This window comes from Entelurus aequoreus, linkage group LG11 (genome assembly GCF_033978785.1).
Source record: "Entelurus aequoreus isolate RoL-2023_Sb linkage group LG11, RoL_Eaeq_v1.1, whole genome shotgun sequence".
NCBI classification, from domain to species: Eukaryota; Metazoa; Chordata; class Actinopteri; order Syngnathiformes; family Syngnathidae; genus Entelurus; species Entelurus aequoreus.
Genome location: NC_084741.1, coordinates 44208529 through 44231875, shown reverse-complemented (window position 1 = coordinate 44231875; position 23347 = coordinate 44208529). Strand labels below are relative to the sequence as shown.

The window sequence follows — 23347 nt, the reverse complement described above, 5'->3', positions numbered from 1 at the left end:
ATGTATTGTACATGCAAATTCACATATACTCACACACATACATACAGACATACATAGGTACCTACGCTCCCACATACATATACAAATAAATACAGTACATATTTACACACTCAAAGTTCGTACATCCACACGCACATTCATTATACAAACATACTGTATACACATACTGTACATATACTTTCACTGTAAAAACATACATATACACATACTGTACATATACACTCACTGTACAAACACACACATACTACACATATACATTCACTGTACAAACACACACATACATATACTGTACATATACATTCACTGTACAAACACACATATACACATACTGTACATATACATTCACTGTTCAAACACACATACTGTATACACATACTGTACATATACATTCGCTGTACACACATATACACATCCTGTACATATACATTCACTGTACAAGCACACATATACACGTACTGTACATATACAAGTACATATGCACACATACACTCATGCACATAATCACGTTTCATCAAACATATATTAAAGTTGTTGCCCTAGGGTAAACTGGGTATAACACATGGCACACTGACAAAGCTTAACCTAAGGTTACTATAACAATCTACAAGGTTAATGTAGGTTGCTTCTCTTTCTTCCCCTCCATTTTTCTGCATTCTTTCGTATCTCAAGTTATCATTACGTATATGTATTGTTGCATTTGAACAATTGTATTGTTGATAATAAAGGTAAAGTATTGGTATTGTTTATTATCAATAGCACTATTTCTATTGGTATTCATATTGCTCCATTTTTAGTGTAATAATGCTCATTGTCATTTCTGTATTTTTATTTTCGCTGCTTATTTGCTATTACTTTTACCATCATATTTGTACATGTCGTATTTGCTGATATTGCTCTGTTGTTGTTGTTGTTGTGTTTGCTGTTGTTGTTTTTGTCTCTCTGTTTAATCCCCCTCTTGTCCCCACAATTTCCCCCTCTGTCTTCCTTTTTCTCTCTTTCTATCCCCTCCTGCTCCGGCCCGGCTGCACCAAATGATAATATAAATACATTTAATAAAGTCAAAATACAAGTAAGGCAACAAGAGAAGTATCCTACACTTCTCTTTTGTAAAGTAAATCTGAAGAGCCGATATGGGCATCTACATCTGCTATATGATTTGCCCGAGAAGCTGGGCAGGACATTATAAAAAAATTAAAAAAAATTAAAAATAAAAAAAATAAAAAAAATAAACAGAACTAGCTATTTATTGATTAGCAATTGCCGAATCATGTAACATTAGCTTAATGCTAAAAAGCCAGGTTACTATCACAGACAAATAATTTCATGTAGGCTAACGTTACCTACCTGCTACCTCTGTCTTTTTCTCGTTTCTCCCCTTCTTTTCTCTTTTTTCTTCCCTGGGCACCTGACAGTTTTGGCCGTTTTGACATCTTGTGTTGATTTTTTTGATGTGGTGACATCCAAAAAGAGTCATGATACGGGAAGGGAGGGGGCGCACCGTGCGGGGGGAGGGGGAGGGGGGGGCGCAATGCTGTGGCAAATAATATTTCTATTAAATAGGCTTTACTTTACATTTTAATTAACGTGGGATTATTTTTTGTATTTGGAAATAATAGTACCAACTTTTTTTCTTCTTCTCCAACATTTGTGGCACTGGCGTGGCGCCCCCTGATGGACGGCGCCCTTAGCATTTGCCTATACGGCCTATGCCACGGGCTGGCCCTGGATAGATAGATAGATAGATAGATAGATAGATAGATAGATAGATAGATAGATAGATAGATAGATAGATAGATAGATAGATAGATAGATAGATAGATAGATAGATAGATAGATAGATAGATAGATAGATAGATAGATAGATAGATAGATAGATAGATAGATAGATAGATAGATAGATAGATAGATAGATAGATATGGTAACTGTAACCTTAACTGAGTCAAAACAAGCTCTTACTAAATGAAAAGTCGTAAATCCAGAAACATTTGGACGGCGAGTCTTTAGGATTCCATTTGTATACACCAAAATGGGTCTTAACTTTTTCCACAGAGGGCTGCATACTAAAAAATGAAAGCATGCAGGGGGAGTCGAGTGCACTTTGATACATTTTGTATTTTGAATATGCTAAAACTAATTCAATTCATCAATCAGTATATGATTAACTATCCATTCATCCATCCATTTTCTACCGCTTGTCCCTCTCGGGGTCGCTGGAGCCTATCTCAGCTGCACTCGGGCAGAAGGCGGGGTACACCCTGGACAAGTCGCCACCTCATCACAGGGCCAACACAGATAGACAGACAACATTCACACACTAGGGCCCATTTAGTGTTGCCAATCAACCTATCCCCAGGTGCATGTCTTTGGAGGTGGGAGGAAGCCGGAGTACCGGAAGGGAACCCGCGCAGTCACAGGGAGAACATACAAACTCCACACAGAAAGACTCCTAGGATCGAACCAGGACCTTCGTATCGAACCCAGGACCTTCGTATTGCGAGGCACATGCACTAACTCCTGTGACATTGTGCTGCCGTATGATAAACTATTTATTTTATTAATAGGTGACAAAGCAAATTCAGTAGTCATCCATCCCACCCATTTTCTACCGCTTATTCCCTTCGAGGTCGCGGGGGGCGCTGGAGCCTATCTCAGCTACAATCGGGCGGAAGGCGTTCTACACCCTGGATAAGTCGCCACCTCATCACAGGGCCAACACAGATAGACGGACAACATTCACACTCACACACAATTTAGTGTTGCCAATCAACCTATCCCCAGGTGCATGTCTTTGGAGGTGGGAGGAAGCCGGACTACCGGAAGGGAACCTGCGCAGTCACAGGGAGAACATGCAAACTCCACACAGAAAGACTCCTAGGATCGAACCCAGGACCTTCGTATTGTGAGGCACATGCACTAACTCCTGTGACATTGTGCTGCCGTATGATAAACTATTTATTTTATTAATAGGTGACAAAGCAAATTCAGTAGTCATATTACATCTAATTAAAAATGAGTTCATTCAATCATCAAAACATATCGAGGGCCAATAAAAAAACTAGCTGTGGGCCGAAGTTGTCCCCCCGGTGGCACTTTAGACAACCCTGGATGAGAGGGACATATGAAGGCAAAAAAGAGGAAATGGGACAGCGACTGTTACGTTCTTGAAAATGTATTTGGCATTTTCCTAATTGAATTATAGCCATTTCATAGAGTACATAACTTCCATTTTTGAGGCCCAATAGTATTAAAAAGATGTATAACCCCAAATGTTACTACCTGAACGGAAATCCTTTAGTCAACGTTATTGCTTGTGCACAACTGTTATTTTATTCATGCAGCGGATTTCCTTAATATACTGTAGTCAACACTGTAATATGTCGTGAAATGCACATTGCACATGTATTTGTGTATGTTTAAAAATATTAGATTTTTTTTTTTTTAAATGCTTGCATTGACTTCAGTAAAAGTCGTTAACCAGTTAATATTATTTTCTGATCCATTGTGGCTGTGTATAAAGTTCAAAGTTAAAGTACCACTGATAGTCACACACACACACACTAGGTGTGGTGAAATTACTCTCTGCATTTGACTCATCCCCTTGTTCCACCCCCTGGGAGGTGAGGGAAGCAGTGAGCAGCAACAAAGGCCACGCTCAGGAATAATTTTGGTGATTTAAACCCCAATTCCAATCCTTGATGTTGAATGCCAAGCAGGGAGGTAACGGGTCCCATTTTTGTAGTCTTTTTGGTATGACTCGGCCGGGGTTTGAGCTCACACCCTACCAATCTCAGGACACTCTAACCACAAGGCCAAGTTATTAAAAATGATTGTCACTTTCCAAACTGTATCATGAATATTTTTAAATTGATACCACCACTGAAGTTTTGACTTATTTCTAGCTAAATGTGACATTATAAATAATTCCCATGTACACAAACCAAAATGTAACAATATTTGCTCACGTATAATTCCTTTATTCAAATGTTCAATTACAAAGTCTGACAGTACAAAACAAAAATCCCATTTCACCCTCCTCTCCCCACAAACATTCACAACCCTCAATTCCTCATTTAACAGAACTTATGAACACGGCAAACGCAAGATACTAAACAGACATCACACCAACAACCTTTCACCAAAATCTTAAAAGCAAAATGTCTATTAGATTTGTTTCCCCCCTTAATAATTAGTAGACAACTCTGATGGGAGAGTAAAGTTTACTGAATTGGTGACAGGTTTAGCGTAACCACAACATGTAAAGCAGTGCCGTTTAAATTTTAGGGATATTGTCAATAAAATCATTTAATTTGCAGGTGCTTCACATCCAACGGTTACCATGAGATGCACGCTTGCACTATGTGGAACAGTACAGATTTAACTGGGCACTACAAAAATATCTAATTTATTTTAGAAACTTTCATGGTAAGACAAAATCCTTCCAAAAAAAGGCAGTCTCAACAACACAAAAGCAGATTCACTTTTCTAGAGGAGACAAAGAATGGAGATATTCGTTCACTTATGATAGACACCAGATTTTCCTCATCTTGAAAAGTTGGAACAAAACAGGTAGTTGATATGCAAGACTATAAAAAAAAAAGAAAAGAAAGAAAAGTCCAAAAATGTAAAACGGACACACAGTGTCACGGAAGCAAGGCTAGACTACTTCAGCAGTGGACAGAAGTCACTGATTCCAGTCTTGTAATGGCCATTTAAAGGACACGTGGGCTCAACGGTGATAGAGAATTTTGGATCTGGGGCTCAAAATATTCTATGGGAAAAAAACAAAAAAACAAACCCACACGCAGACACACACATACAAGACAGAATAACCATCCATTTGCCTACTAATCAGTATTTCCATCGGAGATGTGACAACAGTGTATTAAAAAAGGTGTAGGAGTGGATGCTCACACACAAATAAAAGTTCTAAGTGCGATGATATCCACCTTCACTGCTAATAATACAAAAGGTAACCTCCAAGACAAAATCAGCTAAAGACATTTACGTCCATGCCTTACTGTTTACTATGGTATTGTCGAACACTAAGCAAGAGGTAGCCCGGGGTACCTTGTGCACAAAACACTTTTAGAAAAAAGAAAAGAAAAGAAAAAACATGGCAGGCTTTAATCTTGAGCAATCCATATCTTCTGACACACAATTACACAGGCACACGGCAATTGTGTGAGTGAAGAGCTCATTCTAACAGCAGCAATACTACCTGCATCCGCAGGTTTCCCGAGTTGAATAAAACTACAGACTCAAGACAAGACAACTGGGTTTTACCATCAGACTTGTCAACTAATCCAAGGAGCCAACCGGGAGCGAGAGAAAATCATTTTACGTGGTTTCAAGATTATGATTATGGCTGTGAAACATGGTTTAGTTGAAGGCGAGGTGAGCCTTTTTTTTTTAATGACCCTTACTAGTTCAGTCTGCGGTTTAAAAATCAATTAAAAAGTCATCACTTATTCAACTTAAAATGACTACTCACCAAAGCTGCCTTGCAGAAAGCAGACAGTAGAGGAAGTGATCAAGTCACTGCTACTAAATCCACAAGGTTATTTGTCAAGATTAATTTAAATTTGACCATAGGGACGGCGTGGCGAAGTTGGTAGAGTGGCTGTGCCAGCAATCGGAGTGTTGCTGGTTACTGGGGTTCAATTCCCACCTTCTACCTTCCTAGTCACGTCCGTTGTGTCCTTGAGCAAGACCCTTTGCCTCCGATGGCTGCTAGTTAGCGCCTTGCATGGCAGCTCCCGCCATCAGTGTGTGAATGGGTAAAATGTGGAAATACTGTCAAAGCGCTTTGAGTACCTTGAAGGTAGAAAAGCGCTATACAAGTACAACCCATTTATTTATCATTACCATCCACTGGTTATGAATGCCTTTGGTTAATTTGTTAACTTTTAAACATTTTCATATTACTGAAAATCAGCATAAACCTTTCATGTTTTGAAAAACACTACTTTTCCACCAATGCAATTGTACCCATAAGTGCAATGGCTCCAGATCTATACTGTATCACTCAGACTCAGGTGACTAATTTTGCCCAAATTGTTGGCCTGAAACATCACTTCATGTCATTTTCTTAACAACACAAAAAAACCTACCAAACAGTCAAACATGTGAAATTCTGTTACATAATAAGAACTTTTGATAGTTGTGTTGAAATGTGCGCATTAGTTTACAAACTTCTAGCCTGCCTTCAAACCAAGTGTTGTCTTCTGTTCCCTCTGCTCCGTCAATATGATGGCATCAATCGTTTGGAAAAAAAGGCAGCTATTCTTCTTAAATGCGTATTATGCCAAATGAGACATCTTAAGTACCGATCATGCTACCCCTTTAGCTTCACTGGAGTCCTCCCAGAGTCTGAGCCAAACATGCCTGTGTGTGACACCGTGAGTAAACATGCCCTTTTGTCAGCCTGGGACTGGAGGAAAAAAGCCCTTTTTGTCAAACTTTCTTGTATTTTGAATTGGCCTAAACAAACTACAGTCACAGACCTCCCAGCTCATTCCAATGCACTTAATGAGGACATGGATCAGCTGGCGCTAGCTGCACAGGAGGTCATCCAAGCCGAGTGAGGGCATCCTATCAAAGTCACAGGCGTCGAACAAGTCGCTGATTCCCTGATCGTCTCCCAAACCTAATAAGTAGTCATCTTGCTCCAGGAGAGGGGGACCCAGGTTCAAGAAGGGCCCCAGGGTGGAGGGGATCTGGTCCTCCGTTTGCTGGAGAAGGCTGGTGTATGGGGAAGAGATGGGCGAGAGAGCTGAGACGGTGACGGATGAGACTGGCGCCAGGGAGGTGCTGGGGGACTTAGTCGGGATACTTGGATCTGGAGCAGAGTAGAGGCTTTATTTACATCAACTTTTGGAAGCAGGTTATCAACTAACTTGAGCCAACACAGCATACCTTGAAGGACTTTGAGGAACGGTGAGTTCCCATTGATATCTGTGGTGCCATTTTTAACAGGACTACCGTGGTCATTCTCCTCATCTGGACATAGGAGAACTTCTATAGGACCTCTGGTGCTGGTCAAGTGGATGGATAAACTCTGCAGAAAGAAGAGGTCTCAATTAAAACTGCAATTTAGTCAAGTAGCTGACTGAAATAACAAACATTGTACACCAATGCAGTTGTTTTCCCAATAATATAGATTTGAAAATATTTCCACATGTTTAGGGGGGTGTATCCAAACTTTTGCCTGGAAGTGAATATCATAAAAGTGATATTCTGCACACTTTCAACTTCGGGTAAAATAGTATTTCCCAGTGCAGCTGCAGTATATCCACCATTTTGCTAAGTTTGTTGCAACAATAAGGCATTTTTACAGCACCACTGGGGGAGTTTAATTTGTCATGGCCTTACCTTAAGTGTAGTCACATGCTTTTTACAAGTTAAAAGCGCATTTTGAACATAACTACACTTGACTAGCCAACTACACTCTTACAAGAAAACAGCAAACAAAAAATTACATGGCCATTGTTTTGCTTCTATTTAGTCGGCATGCACAAAGATATGCCCCATTTGCATTCCAAAAGAGTGAAAACCTTCATGTTGAGGCAATGCTACTACTTAGAGGATAAATACATGGGTCCTACACCATCCTCTCAGACTAGAGCTTCCCGATCCAGTCTTTAAGCATGAACTGATGAAGCCTGCTCATGAGAGGTAAAACGTCTTCAAGGACAACCTCAACATCAACACTGTATGCTGTCAAATTTAAAGGGGAACTGCACTTCTTATTTAAATGTTGCTGAAAGTTCACAATCTTTATGAGAGACAAGAGCACATAATTATGTCTTTTTTAATGCATTCTAACTAGTAAATAAACGAAAATAAAAGTCTGCTTACATTGGAGCCAATAGGAGACATGACGTCATTGCTTCTATTCCGACCATCAAATCCGATAACCATCCAAAAAGGCCAAAAATGCACCATTTAAATTTTGTGACCTGAATATTAACGAAATGTTAAAGACCTAAATTTAGCGGCGCATTGAGGCAACGTCCTTTGCTGTTATTTGTCGCCTCTGACCTTGTGAAAGCCAATTCTAGATTATAAATCATGTCTCTCACCTTGATAGTAAAACGATGTGGACCAACTGAGAAGTTGGTACACTTGACAGCCAACATATACTCGGAGACGGCGAAAAGACACGTGAAAAAACATTTTTTAACTCTTTGCGACGATTATGAGTCATTCTTCATCTAAACAGGAATATATCAACAGCCTAAAAGTCGGCATCCCAGTGAGAGCAAACATTGCACAGCAAATTATGTTTTATTATGTTTGTTGGCTCTCATGAAGTCTGCATAGGTTGTAGTCAGTGTTGAAGTTGAAGGAAAAAGTGATCAACGCGAGGAGTCTGTGAAATTAATGCATTACAGTATGCTTAAAATGAGGAAAATATGTAAATATTACATATTATAAATGTACCTGCAACGACATTACATATATTCTTATAGTGTGTACCGTATATAAAATGTTGATGGAAGTGTTTGGCTGTTTTTTCAAGCTTTATAGGGCGAATAGAGCGACTTTCATTGTCTCCATTGTGCACAGACTTTTGGTAGCATGTATTTACTAGTTATAATGCATTAAAAAAAAAATACATATGTGTCATTGTCTTACATAAGATTTGTGAATGATAGGCACAAGTGAATGTAAAGAAATACCTCATCAGGATCTGGTACTTCTAGCTTGGTGTCTGTAGGCGCTTTGACAAGAATAACAGTCTGGTCTTGAAGGTTTCCCAGTTGTTTGATGTCCTCATATGTGACATAGGCATATGTGGAAAACAACAAGTCAAAGAAATAACTGCATTCAAAAGCACAAAGAAATTTCACATGATTACAAAACAGGCTGCATTGATATAAAAAAATAACCTTTACATGCTTGTTAACTTAACTAGTGAGATATGTTCCCAGGGCATAATTGGCATAAAAACTGCAGAAAAGATGCATGCCACTTAGATGTAATCTTTTAATATCTATGCTAAGCTAGAACTCATTACAAATAGCATGCACATGGCACAAAACTCTGTATATGTCAGTGCATACCTGTAGCCCCCACCCAAAAATCAATGTGGGAAATACGATAGAGTATAAATTACAAAGGTCTGCTGAAATTGCTGGTGTTCTTTAAGCACATATTTTAGTGTTTGTAACACTTGCTATGTGTTGTCTAATACTATAGTAGTTAGCATCATATTGAGCAAGTGTTTTGATGGAAGATAATGAAGACTGGTTTAAAGGATGTGGAAAGGAAAGACTGTGGTGAAGTGACTCAGGACAAAAAAAGGATATTTTTGATTGCTTGTTGACTCGCTTATGTGCCTTGTGTCCAGGCTGCATCTCTGGATGAGCTGCTCCAGCCTCTGCTCTTCTTCAGCCAGTGCAGAAACTTCTGCTGTCAGTCTTTGTCTTTGGTTTAGTGAGCCCTCAACCTCCAAAAGACTGCAGCCCCTTTAAGAAGAAAAATTATGAGGTTGCTGCAAAAATTGTACAAGTTTTAACAAATGGAAAAGCACAGACTGGGAGGAGCCAGGAGAGGACAGGTGAATTATGGCCTCTAGCTTGATTATGCTACAGAATCACAAACCCAGTGTAATCGCTGCCGGCTCACTCCTCCCCCTCCAAAGCGGCGGATTTTTCGTGCACTTTATTAAAAAAAATTTTTTTAAAACTCACTAACTGCAAGGTGGATCTAGGCCCGGGCAGATACATTTTGCTGGATGAAATTGACCTACAAATTATTGTAGGTTATTAAATTATTGTATTTCTTGTATATTTTAACATTGATATTTAAAAGTTTAAATTTCAAATACAAAGTTCAGTGAAACAAATAATAAAAGTAAAAAAATACTCAGTCATGGTTATCGCGGTATTGTTGATTGTGTTTGAAAAGTACTTTTACCTACACTACTCCTGTTGAACATATCTTAGTCTGTTTCAACTGGAGATTGTTGAGTTTATATCAATCATTTTGTGAAAAAACACCTGTCTTTATGCTCAGTGTGAGTAGGGTATCTTAGTTGTTGAGACAGTAATGTGTTTATACAAATTTAGATTGGGGTTTGATGTTTCTTAATGGGGAAAGATGTTAATGTCACTTTTCATGTTAGAATTTAAGCAAGCTAATGCTAGTTGGTCCGTAATTTCATTAGAGTGGTTATCAATCACGTTTTTTCAATAATTTTAATTTAATACCATAATACTGACCATCAGGAGTTTTACAGCGGTTATAATTATTACAGTTGATGTGCATTTAGTACAAACACACGGAGCTCCTGTAACCGATGCAAAGAGTGACCGCTCTTGCAGTCCGTAAATACGCATGCACATGACGATTTATCGAAGCTGGCAAAGTTACAGAGTTCAATTTCATTAATCGTTTGATTAATTGACTTATCGAATATCGACCCAGGTCTACATGGATCACAGAGCTGTCATTGATCGTCTTTTCTAATCCATAAATCTCTGTATTTAGCCTTTTTTCTCCAAAAGCACGACTGCTGTGCCTTCCTACATCATGCTTCAAATCTCGCAGATTTAAACTTTTTCCCCCCTTATAAGCATATTCTACATGTTTTTGTACTAAATTAAGTGTTAAATTAACGGCGTGGCGAAGTTGGTAGAGTGGCCGTGCCAGCAATCGGAGGGTTGCTGGTTACTGGGGTTCAATCCCCACCTTCTACCATCCTAGTCACGTCCGTTGTGTCCTTGGGCAAGACACTTCACCCTTGCTCCTGATGGTTAGCGCCTTGCATGGCAGCTCCCGCCATCAGTGTGTGAATGTGGAAATACTGTCAAAGCGCTTTGAGTACCTTGAAGGTAGAAAAGCGCTATACAAGTATAACCCATTTATCATTTATTTATCATTTATAAATTATGTTTTATTTGTGTATAATGTGTATCACAGTGCAGTATTTGTCTTATTTTGTGTTAATTATGTTGTGGCGTTTCCAAATTAAAGGTTACACTGCTTACAACAGTAGGCGGCTAAACTTGGCGCTACTCTATTATCATCATGACAATTTCAAGTTAGCTTTGGTAGAAAAACTTTTTAATGGACTTCATCTTCAACTCCTGCTTCATCAATAATTGGTATCACATTGGCAAGCCTTTAACCCGAGCGATGTAAGTAACATCAGACATCCAACGTAGCACTTGAGAGGGCCACCAAACTATCAGAAAGTGTTCAAAGTGGAGATTAAAGGCCTACTGAAACCCACTACTACCGACCACGCAGTCTGATAGTTTATAAATCAATGATGAAATCTTAACATTGCAACACATGCCAATACGGCCGGGTTAACTTATAAAGTGCAATTTTAAATTTCCCGCTAAACTTCCGGTTGAAAACGTCTATGTATGATGACGTGACGTCAATCGTTGAACCGGAAGTATTGGTACACCATTGAATCCAATACAAAAAAGCTCTGTTTTCATCTCAAAATTCCACAGTATTCTGGACATCTGTGTTGGTGAATCTTTTGCAATTTGTTTAATGAACAATGAAGACTGCAAAGAAGAAAGTTGTAGGTGGGATCGGTGTATTAGCGGCGGACTACAGCAACACAACCAGGAAGACTTTGACTCGGATAGCAGACGCGCTAGCCGACGCTAGCCACCGACCGCACGGATGATCGTGGTGAAGTCCTTCGTCCTTCCGTTGATCGCTGGAACGCAGGTGAGCATGGGTGTTGATGAGCAGATGAGGGCTGGCTGGCGTAGGGGGAGCGCTAATGTTTTTATCATAGCTCTGTAAGGTCCCGTTACTAAGTTAGCTTCAATGGCGTTGTTAGCAACAGCATTTTTAAGCTTCGCCAAGCTGGAAAGCATTAACCGTGTATTTACATGTTCATGGTTTAATAGTATTGTGAATTTTCTGTCTATCCTTCCAGTCAGGGGTTTATGTATTTTGTTTCTATCTGCATTTGAGCCCGATGCTATCACGTTAGCTCCCTAGCTAAGTTAGCTTCAATGGCGTCGTTAGCAACAGCATTGTTAACCTTCGCCAGGCTGGAAAGCATTAACCGTATATTTACATGTCCATGGTTTAATAGTATTGTTGATTTTCTGTCTATCCTTCCAGTCAGGGATTCATTTATTTTGTTTCTATATGCAGTTAATCACGATGCTATCACGTTAGCTCCGTAGCTAAAGTGTTTCGTCGATGTATTGTCGTGGAGATAAAAGTCACTGTGAATGTCCATTTCGCGTTCTCGACTCTCATTTTCAAGAGGATATAGTATCCGAGGTGGTTTAAAATACAAATCCGTGATCCACAATAGAAAAAGGAGAGAGTGTGGAATCCAATGAGCCAGCTTGTACCTAAGTTACGGTCAGAGCGAAAAAAGATATGTCTTGCACTGCATTCTAGTCGGTCACTCTAACGTTCCTCATCCACAAATCTTTCATCCTCGCTCAAATTAATGGGGTAATCGTCGCTTTCTCGGTCCGAATCGCTCTAGCTGCATTGAAAACAATAGGAAAATATGAGGAGGCGATCAACTGACTACGTCACGCTACTTCCGGTAGGGGCAAGGCTTTTTTTTAAAATCAGAGACCAAAAGTTGCGAACTTTATCGTCGTCGATCTATACTAAATCCTTTCAGCAAAAATATGGCAATATTGCAAAATGATCAAGTATGACACAAAGAATGGATCTGCTATCCCCGTTTTAATAAAAAAAATTCATTTCAGTAGGCCTTTAAGGCTATGTCTACACTAAACTGGATAACCCCTTCAACGAATAATTATTTAGCCCAAGCCCCGTTTCAGCCACACTAAACCATTGTTTAAGCTCAATTCGAATACTCATCCTCCTACTTGTTTTTCCATGTTCACGTCAATCAACAGGCGTTCTAATTATTCATCAGGCAGAGGGGGAAGGGCAAAGTACAGTACAATACACTTGCAGACCTCCATACACTTTCGAGTGCGAGGATAAAGATGGCAGACCAGACACCCAGAGAAGCAGACAAATGTAAATAATAAGCGTAATTAATGACTTTCATAATAATGACACTGGTGGTTTTAATGACAGTCAGACCTTTGCTACTACACGTAAATATTGGCTTCAAACACAAATACACAATGAAACAGATTTTATATACTGCAAGTTGATGTGGCAGCACTTGCATATTTCAGCAAAAACGTTGTCTCCTAAACAGTATTCTTCTTAATGAAAACAGGCGAAAGAAACTAAGAAGAGCACAAGCAAAGCCGAACATCGCGCGCGACAGAATCTTGAAAGTAAACTTTTGTCGCATCTGCCTTACGTCACTGCTGGTAAACGGCGAGGGTTGATGAGACTTTGTGCAACGTTTGTATGCCTCAGGGCGTATTTGCAATACTTTGCCATGGCACTAGATGCTGGAGCCAAGGGGGAGGGTCAAGTAGAAGGGAGGGACAATTCGAAGTGAGCCTAACTCCTGAACACTTTATCTTCAACATCAATAACAGCGTTGACGTGATCGATGTGGAACAACAACACAGATATGTAACGCTAACACGGAACGCTAACATCAAAGCTAATGGTCGTAGTTACAACTGTCAAGTTGACCAATAATTTATGCTTGTGGTTTCAGCACTGAAAGTCAACTTAGAGGAATTCAGTATTTCCACGTTGTTGCTTTGCTGTAGTGGCCGACTGATGACCATAGCAATGGCACTTGGAGGATCTTCCGGGCTACACGTTAAGTGAGTATAGTACAAACTCAAAGTTAAAGTCAAGGCTACTATATTGGGAGAAACGAGTGTAAAGGTGTAAGTGGGTGTTACTTCATGTTTAGAAGGCTCTAATAATGTTAAAAAACAAATTTAGAAAGTGTAATGATTGTTTTTATGATGCTCTATTAAAATATTTTACTTAATAATAACCCTACGTTGCGGAAATAATATTGCGGTGATGTCAAGTCCCAATTATTGGTTGCTCTCTCAGGAAAACACTGCCTCTCTTATTTTGGCAGATAATCGAAAATCCGTCAACGTTCACCATTTGGCAACTCTATCCTGTAGCCACGCCCCCTTAGGTAATACAGGCCTCAAATTTTTACTTTTTGAGGTCAAGGCAAGTGTTGCCTTAAGAGAGCGCTCATATTTTAGGGCACCAACGCAAACATTATTTTCTTTCGAGGCAGGATATATATATATATATATAATCCCAGCCGAGTCATACCAAAGACTATAAAAAATGGGACCCATTACCTCCCTGCTTGGCACTCAGCATCAAGGGTTGGAATTGGGGGTTAAATCACCAAAATGATTCCCGGGCGCGGCGCCGCTGCTGCCCACTGCTCCCCAAGGGGATGGGTCAAATGCAGAGGACAAATTTCACCACACCTAGTGTGTGTGTGACAATCATTGGTACTTTAACTTTAACTTAATATACATATATATATAAAAAATACATAAAAATAGTGTTCATGTATAAGATCTGGGGCCAAAGTAATAATTAAGATTATTGTTATCAATATTGAAATCATGATTACTGATTGTTAGGTAAAGCTGTGATGGGGTGCGAACGTAATACCATCATGTCATTTGTAATGTCTAATAAAAAGGCTATAGATCAACGTTATCCATATAAAACACAAATATATATATTTTTTAAATTCTTTACTATCAACTTGTCAGCTTTTGTCATGACATGATGCCTTTATCTCTATTTTTACATTTTGATAGAGGGAGGTTTTTTTTAATAAAATGATGTACATTCATATGTACAGGTAGATGCTGGGACAGATCCATTAAGAGTTTGATCAGAAATATGTCAAATTTTTGGGGCATTACGGCGAAAGACGAGGGCCGTCACGGCCCTTGCCGTGGCTGCCGTGGTTAAATTCGAGCCCTGGTAATATACTTCCAGTGTTGTGACCTGTGTTTAGTGTTTACATCCGTCACGTCAAAAATATATCTTCTCACTGGCTACTAATAAATGCTCTAGAACTACAGCTGATTCACAACTAACAGTGTTCGGGTAATAATCATCCAAATAGGAGTAGCAGCAAAGTAGAAAGACTTCAACGTTGTGGCTCGAAAAGCGAACGCAGGAGACGACAAGTAAGCTAGCTAGATGATGCCAACTCTGCCAAGTTGCGAACTTGTTTCTGCACCATGCCTTATAATTCGGTGCAGCATTTAGGCAAGAGGAACAGCGAGAGCCTGCGACTGAGGCGAGCGTTCAACAAATGTTGTTTGGATCCTATTTTTTCGATATTGTAGTGAGTTTACATAATTAACTCACGGAACTTATTTTATTGTTAGAGTTCCGGTCGGACGGGTTTTCACGAGACACATTTCCGGTGCTGTGTGTTGCGCTGAGAAGTCACAGATGTACCGGTATATATACTGCTCGATTGCCGATAAAAAAAGTCGGAATGTCATTAAAAAAAATTTGCTTCATCTTTTGACATACCTTCTTTGACAACCATCCTTACACACTACAATATTTCGATGCGATAATGAATGTTTAACAATGCGTATTTCCGCGTTTTAGTGGACATTTTACATGCCTGCACTTACATCCACTGAATGTTGTTCTTTGACTTCTTCTTGATGAGATGAATGCCCTCAAGTACATTCGTGATGTCATACAGCCTTCTTTTCTGCACCTGTACACACAAAAGTACATCACTCCACTGTTCTTATGGGATTCTGAATGACTGACAGCAATGTGACAATATCATTAACGTTCAAGCCTTTACAAAGATAATATTTAGTTTGAAAGGTATTAAACTGTGGCTATAGTGTAAAACTGCTGTGTCGTCTTGGGTCCGTCATGTACAATACCAATGATAATATATACATGGCAAATAATTGCTGATGTTAGTGTACGCTGATAAAGTACTTGGACTAACAATAATAAATAAAGATACTATTGTGCAGGTATTAAATCACTTATGTTATGGCCACTAAGTGTATGTCATACACAGGGTATACGATTAATTAGGGAGCATATACATTACTTTAACAGTCAACAACCCTTCATACAAGCAAACAGTTCATCAATATGGGGGAGCAAATTACCTGCAAAGTTTCTGCTGCAAGATTTAGGTCCAGAACACCATCGGAAGACTGCGCTAGCAGATCCACAAACTTCTTGGTTAGGAGGCCCAGGGAAGTGTCGTACCGCGTCCTCTCTGGTGGAGACTTAGGCGCTACAGTGGAAGAGAACACGACAAAAATAAACACTAAAATAGATTGATGGTGTTTATAATGTATTATTTAAGTATAGCACTTACAAGCGATCACACTCATTTTTACATCTATGGACAATTTAGGCCCTGTTTACACTGCACACCAAATCGGATTTCTTTGCCCAAAAGCACGATGCAATGCCATGGGGGTGCGTGACCTCGGGTAATAAGCTTTTTTTCTTTTACCAGAATATGATGAAGCGTATGTAGCACTTGGCTCTACTATAACCACAGTGGGAGATGAGGAAAGACCCGTGTGTCGTTTCCTTTAATGTTAATAAGCTTACAATGTTATGCAGAGGTAGAGTTATAACAATTTTACGGACAAATTATACTATTTATAGTCACAGTGGAGAGTGGGGGGCGCGAACAGAAAACATTTGAGAAGCACTGCCCTAAAGTGACACAGATCAGATTTTTTTGGCTGTCTAAATGCTCCAAACTCTTTCAAATCTGATCTTTTCGCATCAGATTCAGGAGGTAGTCCAAATCCGTTTGGAATCTGATCTTTTCAAATGTGACTTTTTGACAGGGGGGGGGCCGCATTGGGCTTAAAAATTGGGCCGGGGGCCAGAAGTGGACTGCATGCAAAGTAACTCTCTCTCTCTTATATATATTATACATATTATCATAATATAATGTATAAATAATAATTATAATTAGTTAAGAGTATGTGAAAGTTCAACTCCTACCTTGTTTACTTCCATGACAAATTCCATAAGGTTTTTTTAATCACTCAAAAATATCAAGTAAAAAAAAGTGCCAAGCATGGATAAGTGTGGAGAGTGTTTTGCATGTTTCCCATCATCCCTTGTAATGGATGTCATTTGGATTTTTTTATGTTGGACGTTTATAAAATCCACAAATTCAATGAGCAGGTTGTGTTATGTGTGACCATGTTTGTATTGGTTGATTTTTTATTCTGCACCGTCACTAGGTGTTTGGATTGGGTCATATAAGTAAATTCTGTACTTTATTAACTTGAAAGTACATTTAATGACAGTTACTTACGTTTGCCACCAGATGGCAGCAACTAGACCACTGCCTAATTATATATGACAGGGATACACCACTCCTGGTCAAATTGTTCACTTAACTAGTGCCATCTCATGGGTCAAATTAAAACCGTCCGCTGCAGTTTGGACACCCCTCGTCTAAATGCAATGAGACCCGAGTGTGTTTTTTTCGTCAGCTTTGGGCGAGCTACAACATTCATGTGCGCGGGGAAAGACGCAGCCCCCCAGCAAAAGTGGATACTTCATGAAAACATCCGGTTTTGGCGAACAAAATCTTCTTTCGACAGCTGAATTTCCGGTGCATCACTAGTCAGCAGTGTGCAAATAATAGGCTATTTGTAATATATAAAAATATATTTTGAAAAAAATAGCGATTGTTGAAGGACGGGAATTAACACTCTGGCGTATTTGTTTACATGTTACATACATTGCGCAAGTTGAAGAAAAAAAAAAGCTAACATAGATCCACGCTGATGGCCTCTACTTAAAAGCCAAAAAGATTAGAACCATCCCAAATATATTACACTGTATATATACACATTCATCCATTATATTATTAAAATTTATTTTCATGTAAAAAAAAACAATTTTTTTTAAAGTGTAGCGACTTGTTTTATTTGGTAGTAGTAGTAAGGACTTCCTTGTTCATTTACGTAATTGTCAACTTCCTTTGTTTTCACTTTATCGTACTAAGTTAAGTTAAAGTACCAATGATTGTCACACACACACTAGGTGTGGTGAAATGTGTCCTCTGCATTTGACCCATCCCCTTGTTCACGCCCAGGGAGGTGAGGGCAGCAGACTGGCTACCCCAGGTGCCAACCCACTCAGAGGTGGAACAATTCGAAGCATACGAACGTAGTAGGACAACGGCCCGTGGGCACATGACCTGTGGGGGGTGGTGGTGTGCTTAATCTAGGGATGTGACGAAATGTGTCAAGGCTTTGAGGCGTGTGTCAAGTAACTGAGGGGGCGTTTCCGCCAAGCACCTAACGAGGCTTGCTTCTCTGTAGGGTACGAAATGACGTGAAAAGCCATACCATGTGACTGCTTCGGGAGGCGGCTCAGATTTTGCGAGGGGATTCGACAAAATGTAAACCACCAAAACTTTATGGAAAATGTGGGATTTTAAGAGTTGCGGTCTGTCTGGAATCTGGATAGAGGATATATATATATATATATTTTTTTTTAACGCCAATAGAATAAAAGAATAACAGCGCATGGTATTAAATTTGACAAGCCGTTTACCACTCCACGAGCAAAATTAATAACACAAAATTGAAACAAAACAGAATATATTTGCTAAATGTCATTTCTTTCATAGCAGTTATTTGGTCATGTAATGGTTTACACCCTTACCTTTTATGCCACATGACAAGAGTTCGATTCTCGACAGAGTCATTATTTAATTTCAGCAGTTGTCTTACAAGAAGATTTGCACCATAAGTGGTGGTTGTATGCTACTATAATAGTTACAGCTGCCCCTGGGGTAGACTGACGGTTATGTGGGTGCCCCCCCTGAAAAAAGTCTGGATACGCCACTGAAATATACACTAAAATATAACCCAAGTGCTTTGAGCGAGTCAGCTATTGTAGTCAGTAAGTTCCTTGTTTTTTTTCTGTGCTCTTGTTGTGAGACAGACTGGCTCGTATATGCCTCCTCCGCTGTTGCCATTTGTAATACAAAGTAGTGTATAGTTCTAACTCATATCCGTCACGAGACTATATATGGAAGCGCTAAAAACTACAACATGGCTGACAGGGAGAAGACGCAGTCGAAGTGGAAGCACGTAAATAATACCGCCCACAAAAACGGCGCATCCTGAAGAGATGGTCAGAGAGCAGCTTGTCTGTAAAACAATCTATGCAAAATGTTTACCAACCAACCACAATTACATGTTATATACATACATAGTGTTCTTAATGTAGATAAAAAAAATCATAATAGGCCCCTTTCAAGAGTTTAGGCACATACGAGGTGAGCAACTAAAAATCAAGTGGCTGAATTAAACTGCGTGCAAACTTGTCAATCTTCATCGCAAGTTGACCATACACACAAGTCTTACTTTTCGGCGTCTTTAAATGTGTCCCATTGGTTATTGTGGCGCCTCTTCCTCTGGACGTCCTGGAGGGCTCTGACTGGTAATGGTGGTCTGAATCGTCGAGGGCGAGCCTCCTCTTGGCCTGGTGTCATGGACGAGATGAAAACGTAAAAGGATGAGCATTTGAAAATGAGCCAAACAAAATACTAAAGACACCCATTCTGATTGGACGTAACTGTAGCACTACTTTATGAGTATCCATAATTTAAAATACTGTCGAACAGCATTACGCCTTAAAATGCGTAATGCCGGACGTCTGTAGCAATCTCACACTTGCACATTCTCGTTCTATCTGTCACAATCCCTTTATAGGAACATGCATAATATTGAAAGGTGGACATTGTGCAATGGCTCAGTCAGATGTTAAGGGTTTACCCTGCCCTTTTCAATCACTAGGAAATAATTTCAAAAATATATTTTTATAAATACACTCCACATTACATGGTCTTAGAGACTTTTCATGTAGCCTCCACACTGCCTCCAAAAAACAAAGTATTTCAGGAGTGCTGCAGTAAAACCAGTATTCTGATGCGACAACCCCAACTTGAATCACATCTGCACATCATGCAAAGGTTTATTTTATGTAGTCAGTGACTAGTCTTCTCTGTTGACAAGTCAGCCATTTTATATCAGCCAGCAGCTCCCCTCACCCCTTGCCTGCTCATGGCTCCAGCCTTAAACACACACGAGTTTAAACCTCAAAATCAAATCATATTTCAACTCAAATAAAAACACAAATAAAGCACATACTAATTGTGATGTGGTTTTGGGCAGGTTGTGCACACAGGAAATGTGCAAAGTAGCACCAACTGGAGTTTCACCATGAAATGTATGCACTTTATTCCAGAGAAGGAGATTACATTTACATTAGTGCAGACATGTAATAAGTCGGTAAACGAGTGATCCCACCTTGTTCATGAACATTGCTGCTAGCCATGACAGCTAACTCATTTTTCTTTTTTTTGCTTCATCCAAGTTGCATCCTCATGGACGATTTTGAAAGCATCTGAGCTCAAGTGAGGCAAAAAAAAGTGGCATTAAGAGCAAGGGCCTGAAGTGTAAAAGAGTGCAGGGCTGAAATGAGGCTAGCGTGGAGTCAAAATGCCCGAACACCCATTCCCAACCCCCCCAAATCGAAACGACTAAGAGCAGTCACTAGGCCACCGCTAACGTTGCTGGTCTTACCGATGTTGCCATCTGGCTTGCGAGGCTGAACTCAAAAAGCATCACTAAGTCGGCATAGCGAGCCGCTCACGTACACCTCCGCGTTTTTAAACGAGGGCCAAAAGACTTTAAGGGCCTCGTTGTGTGGTCGACAGCCACGCTGAGACACTTTCAGGGCTCCACTTGGGACAACTTAGCTCGGAGTTAGCCGCCTGGCTAAAGCGGCTAGCAGCAGCTAGCTGGCAGAACAACAAGCTCGGCTAACTAGCGAGCTAACATTAGTGAGGGGGGAAATGCATAGAAATGTTGCATGGAGGATTACCGGCGGTCTTCCTAGTGCGGGTCGATGTCCTGCTCCATTTGCAGCGGCTTGTTGTGGAGTTGTGTAAATGTTGTTTATCGAAGGCTCGGATAAACATACACTTGATGTCTGTGTAACGTTGCAAGGCGGCGGTGTGGTTATTATTTGGAAATAAGTGGCGTTGGCTTGAGTGGGGTTTAAACGATCCGAGAGAGCGGTCAAAATGATATTATTGTCCAAATGAGAGCTACCGACGCCCGCTAGAATCACTTTGTCCGGAGCCGAGGTGATCCCTCTTCTCATCTTGTTCTCGGGGTAGCCCCTTTTCTTGTCTCGACACTTACAAGCTAATCCGCGGCAATGGTTACAAAAATATTCAGTGCGAAGTAAAGGTTAAAGTCTGAAGCGTCGACTTTTGCAACGTATGGCTCCTCGTGATCGTGCATTTAGGCAGATGCGACGGATTAAAAAGTAAGCCAACTCTCGTTTCCCCCGTCGAGAAATGGCTTCAGGAAGCGGCCTGATGAATGAAGGGATACGGTTTACGCGCTCAAGAGCCCTCCCGCGAAACTCAGATTTCCCGGGAAGTTTTCAAAAGAAATTTACATACCAAACGTCAATGGTCGTTCGTGTCAGAGTCCCCGCCCCTTTTACTGCAATTCTGTCCAATGGGAGCGATGAGTCCTGTATGCCACGTGCTCATTGGCAGTTGTAAACAGGCGACGTCATCGGTCGCACGTCATGTAGTTTCCGACTGAGGCGCGAGATGGCAGAAGCAATCAAACTTTACTGAATGAGTTTGACTTGACGGTTCAGTTTTTTTTATTCAAAAGCCCTACATTTTACATACATACGTAATATACGTACAGAAAATATATCTATTTTTCGAACACATTATTTTTTTATGACATTAGATTAGAACATCAATCTGATAGAATAATTTTGGAATGTTGTGTCGTGAAACAAGTTTGGCAAAGAGCAAAGCAAGCAGAGAGTGAAGAGAGACATTTTCTCAACCAGATTTATATATATATATATATATATATATATATATATATATATATATATATATATATATATATATATTTATATATATATATATATATATATATATATATATATATATATATATATATATATATATATATATATATATATATATATAATGTATGTAAATATAAATTATGTATGTATATATATGTGCACATCTATGCGTGTAATGTATATATATTCATACATACATATATACGTGTATATGTATATATGCATATATATATACTAATGTATTTATATATTATGTATGTATGTATGTATATATATTATATATACATATATGTGTGTAATGTATATATATACATTAGTATAAATATACACATATATGCGTGTAGTGTATATATATACAGTATATACATACATACATATATATGTGTATATGTATATATATATATACATTAGTATAAATATACACGTATATATGCGTGTAGTGTATATATATACATACATATATACGTGCAGTGTTGGGTTAGTTACTGAAAACCAGTAACTAGTTAAGTTACTAGTTACTTTATCCCAAAAGTAACTCAGTTACTAACTCAGTTACTTACACCAAAAAGTAATGCGTTACTGTGAAAAGTAACTATTTAGTTACTTCTTTTTTTCTTCTTCTTTTTTTAAAGCTCCCATTAATGCCCTTTTAGCCTTCATTTCAGTACTGTTATTGCACTGGAGAATAATACAATGTGTTGATCAACTTGACATGCATTTGCATCACTGAACTCTGCTAAGCAATGTGGTCTACATACAACACACAAAGACAAAGATATGTTTCAAAGGGCCAACTTATTTCAGGCCAGAAAAAATTGACAAAACTATTTTAAATAGCTGCAACATAACATGCAAAAGTAACAAACAGCATAATAACAACATAGCTGTCAATCAAATAAGTACTTTAACTTTACTTTTACATACCAAAGCCTAACCAGGCGTTTTTTCTCTCAAGGAATTCTGAAATAAAATCATGTCTGAAGCCCAGAACACTCTACACATTTCCCCAGTTTTAGTTTAGAGATAAGGAAAGATTAGCTTGGCCCACTAGGATCCCTCTTTATGTTTGTGAACTTTATAGTCTATACATTTAGAGTGATGTGATGATCAAACACTCTAGAAGTCTAGAATGAAAGAGTATATAAGAGAATTGACAGAGTGTGTGATCTATAATTCATAATAACATTGATTTTGATTCAATATTATATTTGAGCAATGACAGTTTGAAAGAACAACATTGCAAAGTCAACATTGCAACTTTTTCTAAATTACATTTCACCTTTAAGCTTTTTTATTTCACTTTTGTTATGTTTTTGTTTATTTTCATTCACCGACATCCCACTGGGGTGAGTTTTTCCTTGCCCGTATGTGGGCTCTGTACCGAGGATGTCGTTGTGGCTTGTACAGCCCTTTGAGACACTTGTGATTTAGGGCTATATAAATAAACATTGATTGATTGATTGATTGATTTTAATACTAATTTTAGAATGGGCTGTGGGCCTTTAAAAC

The 23347-nt window shown here is 39.2% G+C and overlaps 1 protein-coding gene across 3 annotated transcripts; it reads right to left on the bottom strand.

Moving 5' to 3' along the window:
* Positions 1–3950: 3950 nt before the first annotated feature.
* On the bottom strand, positions 3951–21371 carry LOC133660173 (transcription factor E2F3-like). Of its 3 annotated transcripts, none has more exons than XM_062063401.1 (8): positions 20515–20681; positions 19294–19411; positions 16042–16172; positions 15538–15626; positions 9313–9471; positions 8683–8797; positions 6917–7058; positions 3951–6839 (listed from the first exon to the last, which is right to left on the bottom strand). In XM_062063401.1, the coding sequence occupies exons 1-8, from the start codon at positions 20554–20556 to the stop codon at positions 6553–6555; spliced, it is 1083 nt and encodes a 360-aa protein (XP_061919385.1). In that variant the 5' UTR covers positions 20557–20681; the 3' UTR covers positions 3951–6552. The 3 variants fall into 3 exon arrangements, with proteins under 3 accessions (XP_061919385.1, XP_061919386.1, XP_061919384.1); XM_062063402.1 differs by lacking the exon at positions 20515–20681 and adding an exon at positions 20239–20349; XM_062063400.1 differs by lacking the exon at positions 20515–20681 and adding an exon at positions 20816–21371 and having other exon boundaries at positions 3953–6839.
* Positions 21372–23347: the final 1976 nt, after the last annotated feature.